An 8,777-nucleotide genomic window follows, 5' to 3' on the forward strand; every position below is an offset into this window, starting at 1 on the left:
GGCTATATGATCCGTTTAATTTTCCAGTCAAACTTGGGAGACAGGGCGAGAGCAGGATTCAAACCCAGACACTCAAAGACACTGTATTGGCAGATAAACATCTTAACCATTCTGCCACCTTTCTCCACAAAGGTCACTTTGTATCAAGGTCAGGATGTCGCTTAGTGCTTTGGTCAGGGTGTTGACAAACTTAGTGTGTCGTCACTGCAGGGGAAATGCTCTCTCCCTTACTGGCAGTGTCACAAAGCATCTGTCATCAGTTTGAGTTGTTGAGAGAAAGGCATCTATATTATGGAAAAGACAGGAAAGCACTACCTTTGAGACACACTCACACATACACACATGCGCGCGCGCACACACACACACTCACACACACACAGAGGAAAAAGCACAGTTGGTTTTCTCCAGTGTATTTGATACCAGATGCACGTAAAAAGCATGCTACACAGGGAAGATGTTAACAGATCTCTGCACAGCCTGTCAGCCAGATAAAAAAACACAGAACTGACTCACCACAGACATAGTGTCCATCAGATGTCCCTAGGAGTCCTGACTACAGACACAGTGCACGTCTGTCCCCTCACCGAAGAACCCAGTACTGAGCCTTGGGCTCGTCCCGTGCGACCCACCAGAAAGAACAGACACGTTCCCCCACCAGACAGGAGTCCCACGTTCCCCCACCTGACAGAACAGTGGGACACGTTCCCCCACCTATCAGAACAGTGGGACACGTTCCCCCACCAGACGGGAGTCCCACGTTCCCCCACCAGACAGTGGGACACGTTCCCCCACCAGACAGGAGAACAATGGGACACGTTCCCCCACCTATCAGGAGAACAATGGGACACGTTCCCCCACCTATCAGGAGAACAGTGGGACACGTTCCCCCACCAGACAGGAGAACAGTGGGACACGTTCCCCCACCAGACAGGAGAACAATGGGACATGTTTCCCCATCACAGAGGAGCGGAGTGGTGACTGGCCGCTGATCCCAATGTCTGATGCAGAAGTGGCAACAGACATGCCTACAAAGCAAAAGGCAGAAAGAGAGAGAAGGAAGCACCAGAGAGGTCTGGCATCACGGGCTGACAGGTTGAAAGAGAAGCCAGAACAGATGCGCGGGGTCAATAAGTGACAATCCAGTAGAGCTGATGACAACTTTTTGCAGCACCACCAAAAGCAGCAAAGGATGGTATGTAGAGATCAAGAAAAAGAAAAAAAAGCGGTGACGGTCTAGAGTTGAAGCTGCATGCATTCCACCCCCACCCCCACTTGACCCAGTCAGTCTCGTGTCAGGTAGAAAGAGCAGTGGCACCTGGATGCCCTGTTTACAACCTGTTCGGACAGTCCACCCTGTCACCAGCAATGGCCCCCACATTCCATGGGTCACCAATTCCAAATCAACATCACCAACAATACCACATCATGGCTCACCAACAATACCACATCAGCATGGGTCGCCAACAAATACCACATGAATGTGGGTCACCATTCACCCGATCAACAGTCCCCGTGTTCCATGGGTCACCCAATTCCACATCAACAGGGCTCACCATCAAATGCATCATGGGTCACCATCAATTTCACATCAACAGTCCCCGTGTTCCATAACCTCAGGTCCACAACCTGCCAGCGTCCTCCCCAAGGTCACAGGTCACACCGCCGGGGTCACATCAGGGGCACATAACTAGTCTGGCAACAGCTGTTCAAAGGGGGGAAACCAGTGACCGTTTCAAGGGTAGCAATCAGCTGTCTTGACATTACAGGGGCATCACTCCATGACCATTCCAAGACTACATTCCATGACCCAGAAACAGGACCAGATCAGCGATCCATGGCAACTGAAGGGAAGCAACCTGTCACCCTCTCCAAGGGCAGCAATCACTTTCATGGGGTACATTGAGGGCGAAGAGATGAGAAAAAGAGGGATCTTGAGGGCTGGATTTAAGGTTGCAGTACTAACTGTCACAGTTGACTTGTAAAGTCTGGAAGATAGTGGTTACCGGTAATTGACTGACTGACCAAAGGACTATGACAAGAAAGACTGACCCAAGTATTAGTCACATATGTTAAGTCTGTGTCACTCAGTGCAATCTACTGGTCATCAGCTGAAACGCTGATCAGTAAGGTCACACTGACATATATTCATCACTCTGTTCTTGTGTCTCCATACCACACTGAGACATCAATGTTATTCTAGGCGTTTCCATGGCATACAATGTCACTTGTTCTGGATGTTTCCATGACACTATGACATCACTGTTATTCTAGGTGTTTCCATGGCATACAATGACATCACTGTTGTTCTAGGTGTTTCCATGGCATACAATGACATCACTGGATATTTCCAGGACACACTATGACAGTGTTATTCTAGGTGTTTCATGACATACAATGACATCACTTATTCAGGATGTTTCCATGACACACAGTGAAGTCACTCATGTCCATGTCATTTCACAAAACTGAACAGATATAAGAGTATTGTAGAATAGCTTTGTCAGATAGTTTTGTTCAAAGTGCAGAAACCTTTTTTTTTTTTTTTAAGCTATTTTACCTTCATCACGTCTTGTGCTACACAAAACTGAAGCAGTATTTAAGTGAGAAAAGACAGCAACAACAAAAGGAAGACAGAAAGTAAGTCATGAAAAACAGTATCACAGAAGCATTAGTTTGCACCTGATAATGTAAGTGACAAATTGGGGTGAAAAAGCATGCACTGGTATATCGTAAAAAAAAAAAAAAAGAAAACTGCAGCAAGAATGCACCTTTGACCCAAGTCCCTGTCCCAACAGTTAAATTCTACTATCTGTTCAATGTACTATCTTTTTTTTTTAAGATATAAAGCAATACATTTCCTGATCAATGTTTACTATACATCACAGAGTTTTTTTCTCCTAATGAGAGATCACAAAAGCCTTGCACGAATAAATAATTCCTTCATTACTTCTGTAGATGTACATTTATTTACGAATAATATGACCAAAGCATTTTCCCGAACCAAATGCAAAGCAGGAAAAAAAAAAAAGTAATAAAGGAAGATATAAATATGTCGATACAAAATTACAGGCTGTTTGAATACAGTTGTGCTATGATGCACCACCATGTTTATACAATAGGCAGCAGGCTTACAAGAAAAGTTACAATCACAAAATGGGGGAATCAGGAAAACCCTCATACGCTCGTGCAAAATCAAACACAGACACTGCACAAACCAACGTGAGCAAGCCGAAAAGGTTGGGGAGATAGAAATTTAGGCAGAGAAGATGGATTCCTTCACTTTTCTTCTTGCTGTCTAGTTGACCCCAGCTCACCTTGCGTATTGGTTTGACGTCAGTGTCTTCGAGTGCAGTGCTTCACACACTGCAGTGAGTCGTTCATTTTCCTTGCCACACTGCAGTGCATCGTTTATATTTCTTTTTCATTTTCTACCACAGTCTTCGTGTGGTGTGTCAATAATTTAATTGCACTTGACAAAAAACATTTCTACAAAAAAAGACAGGAATAAACTAGTATCGTTATTAGAGAAAGGCGAAAACCAAATTCTACCGGAAACTTCTTCTTCTTCCCCCCCCCCCAATCTTCTTCTTGGCGAAGGCAGGGCGGCCCCTAGAGGATGGTGCAGCACACCATGCCTTCAGGGTTGTGGTCGTGCAGCAGACTCTGTTTCTCCCGCCCACTGGTGTCCGGGGGCAGCGTGCCTGGGGCTGGTGGGGGCTGTGTATCCACCACCTCCGCCCCCTCTTCCCCCTCCTCCCCGCCCTCTCCCTGCGCGGGGGTCAGGTTGGGGCCCTCTCCCTCAGCTAGGGCTGTGGCACCGCTCTGTTTACTGTACAGCACGGCGCCACCCCCTTCCTCCTCTCCGGGCTTCACGTCCATCTGGAGCTCGCTGGCGTTGGTCTGAAACATGGCGGCAGTCACTGGGTTGATTTAAATGACTCACAGTGTGACAGAACATGATGACAGTCACTGAATTATCTTAAGTGTGTCTGACACAGTCAATAATGGAACATGAAGAAATTCACTGAATTATTTTAAACTGACTCACAGTGTGACTGAACACGATGGCAGTCACTGAATTATTTTTAACGATGTCGTCATCGAGTTATCTCATTCATGTCTGTCTCACAGTGCTATGAAACATGATGGCAGTCACTGAATTATTTTTAACGATGTCGTCATCGAGTTATCTCATTCATGTCTGTCTCACAGTGCAATGAAACATGGTGGCAGTCAATGAATTATTTTTAACTATGTCGTCATCGAGTTATCTCATCCATGTCTGTCTCACAGTGCTATGAAACACGATGGCAGTCACTGAATTATTTTAAACTGACTCACAGTGTGACTGAACACGATGGCAGTCACTGAATTATTTTTAACGATGTCGTCATCGAGTTATCTCATTCATGTCTGTCTCACAGTGCTATGAAACATGGTGGCAGTCAATGAATTATTTTTAACTATGTCGTCATCGAGTTATCTCATTCATGTCTGTCTCACAGTGTTGTGAAACATGGTGGCAGTCACTGAATTACTTAAAACTGACTCATGGTGTAAAGGAACATGACGACAGTCACTGAATTCTTTTAACTCTATGTCTGACTCCCAGAGAAATGAAACATGACAGCAGTCACTGAATTCTTTTAACTCTATGTCTGACTCCTAGAGAAATGAAACATGATGGCAGTCACTGAATTCTTTTAACTCTATGTCTGACTCCCAGAGAAATGAAACATGACAGCAGTCACTGAATTCTTTTAACTCTATGTCTGACTCACAGTGTAATGAAACATGATGGCATGTCTGACTCACAGTGTAATGAAACATGATGACAGCCAGTGAATAATTTAAACTTGTGTCTGCATCTAACTCACAGTGTCATGAAACATGATGGCAGTCAGTGATTTTTTTGGATTTTTTAAGCAACAATGTCGTCTTTGAGTTATTTAAGCAATGTTTGAGACACAATGTAATAAAACATGAAGACAGAGTGAATTATTCAAACAATGTCGTCACTGAATTATTCAAATAATATCTGACTCGCAGTGTATGAAACATGACGGCAGTCACTGAATTATTTCAAACAATGTCGTCACTGAATTATTCAATGTCTGATTCACAGTGTAATGGAACATGATGGCAGACACTGAATTATTTTCAATCATGTATGACTCACAGTGTAATAAAACATGATGGTAGTTACTGATTTAAACCCGATCTGACTCAAATGGAGTTTATTGTAAAAAACAACAACAACAAAAACCAACTTTGTGTTGTAAAACAAGACTCATTTCTTTGGTAAGAAGTATCCAGTCGGTTTCAGGCCATAGGTGTGTCTTCAGGGACTGCGTTAATTGGAAATGACAGTCACGCCTGAGAGACGTTATAAGTATTTACTTCTCTCAGGTCTTGTCTTTACCTCCGCTGTCATTTCCATTGAACACAGTCCCTGAACTGAAGACACGCCCGTGGTCTGAAATGGTGGACGCTTCTTATGATGAGTGAGTCTTGTTTTACAACACAAAGTTGGTTTGTTGTTTTTTTTGTTGCTTTTGTAATTATTGTTCTCCTTTTTTGTAATTTTTACAGACACAGCAGTCATCTTTTATTTTCTCGTAATATCTTTTTTTTGTCTGACTCACAAATGAAACATGACTGCCAGTCAGTGAATCATGCTGTCCAGTGTGTGGCTCAACACAGGTGCGGTATGCTATCCAGTGTGTGATTTAACAGACAAAACAAAAGGGGACAGGTTTTTAAAGGGGAAAGACAAAAAACAGAGAGGTAAAGAAGAGTGATAAAACAAAAGGACAGGCAAAGAAGGAGGCAAAGCAAAGTACTGGCAAAGGAGAAAGCTAAAACAAAGTGGGACCACGTTAAGGAGAATGACAAAACAAAGGAGGCAGGTACAGGAGAAAAATGGAACAAAGGCCATGTCAAGGGGAAACACGAAACAAAGGGGGCAGGTAAAAGAGAAAGACAAAGCAAGTCAACCGACCGTGTCCAACCCACCCTGCACGATCACTAACCTTGTATCCCGGAACAGACCACCCCGTATTCCTGTAATGCACCCAACCTTAACCCCTATGTAACCCAACATGCTGTACAAATCACTGTGTACAACCACCCACCCAGTACATTTCACCCTGTACAACCCACTATATATACCCTGTACATCTGACCACCCAGTACATTTCACCCTGTACAACCCACTATATATACCTTGTACAACACATCACCCAGTACATTTCACCCTGTACATCTGACCACCCAGTACATTTCACCCTGTACAGCCCACTATATATACCCTGTACAACACATCACCCAGTACATTTCACTCTGTACAACCCACGATATATACCCTGTACAACTGACCACAGTACATTTCACCCTGTACAACTGACCACAGTACATTTCACCCTGTACAACTGACCACCCAGTACATTTCACCCTGTACAGCCCACTATATATACCCTGTACAACTGACCACCCAGTACATTTCACCCTGTAAAACCCACTATATATACCCTGCACAACTGACCACCCAGTACATTTCACCCTGTACAGCCCACTATATATACCCTGTACAACACACCACCCAGTACATTTCACTCTGTACAACCCACTATATATACCCTGTACAACTGACCACCCAGTACATTTCACCCTGTACAACTGACCACCCAGTACATTTCACCCTGTACAACTGACCACCCAGTACATTTCACCCTGTACAGCCCACTATATATACCCTGTACAACACACCACCCAGTACATTTCACTCTGTACAACCCACTATATATACCCTGTACAACTGACCACCCAGTACATTTCACCCTGTACAACTGACCACCCAGTACATTTCACCCTGTACAGCCCACTATATATACCCTGTACAACACACCACCCAGTACATTTCACTCTGTACAACCCACCATATATACCCTGTACAACTGACCACCCAGTACATTTCACCCTGTACAACCCACTATATATACCCTGTACAACACATCACCCAGTACATTTCACCCTGTACAACCCACTATATATACCCTGTACAACTGACCACCCAGTACATTTCACCCTGTACAACCCACTATATATACCCTGTACAACTGACCACCCAGTTCATTTCACCCTGTACAACCCACTATATATACCTTGTACAACTGACCACCCAGTACATTTCACCCTGTACAACCCACTATATATACCCTGTACAACTGACCACCCAGTTTATTTCACCCTGTACAACCCACTATATATACCCTGTACAACTGACCACCCAGTACATTTCACCCTGTACAACCCACTATATATACCCTGTACAACTGACCACCCAGTACATTTCACCCTGTACAACCCACTATATATACCCTGTACAACACATCACCCAGTACATTTCACCCTGTACAACTGACCACCCAGTACATTTCACCCTGTACAACCCACTATATATACCCTGTACAACTCAACACCTAGTACAATTCACCGTGTACCCCCTGTACAATTCACTGTGCACCCCTGTATAATTCACCCTGTACAACCCACCATGTGCCCCCTGCACAATTTATCGTGTAACCCGGAACAAGTCCATCACAGTTTGACTGAGGGCTTGGGGGGAGAGTCGTGCAGTTGGGCCCATTGATTTCACATGCAATGGCACACTGATTTCACATGCAATAGTAATCTGATTTGACATGCAAAGGAACACTGATTTTGCATGCAATGGCACACTGATTTGACATGCAATGGAACACCGGTTTTGCATGCAATGGCACACTGATTTGACATGCAATGGCACACTGATATTATATGCAATGGGCCCACTGATTTGACATGCAATGGAGCAACGATTTCATATGCAGTAGAAACACTGATTTCACATGCAATAGAAACACTGATTTCATGTGCAATAGAAACACTGATTTCACATGCAATGGGAACACTGATTTAATGTGCAATGGGAACAATGATTTCACATGCACTGAAACACCATAATCTTGCCAACTACTCTACATGACCCAAAATTCCACATGGAACGTGATCCTGCCAACTTCTCTCCATGACCCAGTAATTCCACATGCAACGTAATCCTGCCAACTACTCTCCATGCAGTGGACACACTGTATCAGCATGCCGCCAATGCAAGGGGAGAGTACCTGTTGACCACTGACGTCATTTTCCCCGCTCTCTACTTTATCCGTCAGCTTGTCTGCTCCTCCTGTTTTTGTGGCGTCATCAGGAGGAGTCATGACAATGACGTCACTAGCCAGGGGTGAGGCAGCCGTTGGCGTCTTTATGGAAACCACAGACAGAAAGAAAGAAGGGTGTGGGGAAGAGAAAGAGAGAGAGAGAGAGAGGGGTGGGGTGGGGGTGGGTGTGTGCCAATGAACTCATCAAACGATACGGAAACTGGTTCGACACTTGGCAAAACCTGAAGTTAATTAATCTTGTAGAAATATGAGATGGGTGCTGTTTGCTGGAGCAGGAAAACTGAAAAGAAAATGTCTCTCCCCGTCCACCCCACATCGTCCTGTGTTTCCATCCATGTTCCGCTCTGCTCAGCAGCACGCATCACCTTCTTTCCACAAATGTCTCCTAATGCAGTCTTCTCTTTTCCCTCCCTACTCAGTAGTTCAGTAGTTCTCCTATTCATCCCCCCCCCTGCCCCCCCAACCTCCCCTCCCACTCCAATCACTGGCTTTCCCCCACCCCCACCCCTACACTCCCCACTTCAATCACAAGTCTTCCCTTTCCACTCATCATCATCG

At 44.6% G+C, this 8,777-nt stretch overlaps 1 protein-coding gene across 5 annotated transcripts in view; it reads right to left on the reverse strand.

The window, feature by feature from the left end:
• Positions 1-394: 394 nt before the first annotated feature.
• Positions 395-8,777, reverse strand: part of LOC143299352 (uncharacterized) — a 26,860-nt gene continuing 18,477 nt past the window's right edge. Inside the window, exons 4-6 of one of the 5 annotated variants that reach the window (XR_013057517.1) lie at positions 8,166-8,300; positions 793-3,900; positions 395-681 (exon numbers count right to left, since the gene is read on the reverse strand). Coding sequence is in view for 2 of the 5 variants with exons in the window: in XM_076612486.1 (XP_076468601.1) it covers positions 3,610-3,900; positions 8,166-8,300 (426 nt within the window). In the remaining 3 variants the exon portion in view is untranslated. Of the gene's footprint in view, positions 3,901-8,165; positions 8,301-8,777 lie in introns of all 5 variants that reach the window. The other 4 variants (XR_013057514.1, XR_013057516.1, XM_076612486.1 and 1 more) reach the window with 4 other exon arrangements.

This window comes from Babylonia areolata, chromosome 25 (assembly GCF_041734735.1).
Source record: "Babylonia areolata isolate BAREFJ2019XMU chromosome 25, ASM4173473v1, whole genome shotgun sequence".
NCBI lineage: Eukaryota > Metazoa > Mollusca > Gastropoda > Neogastropoda > Buccinidae > Babylonia > Babylonia areolata.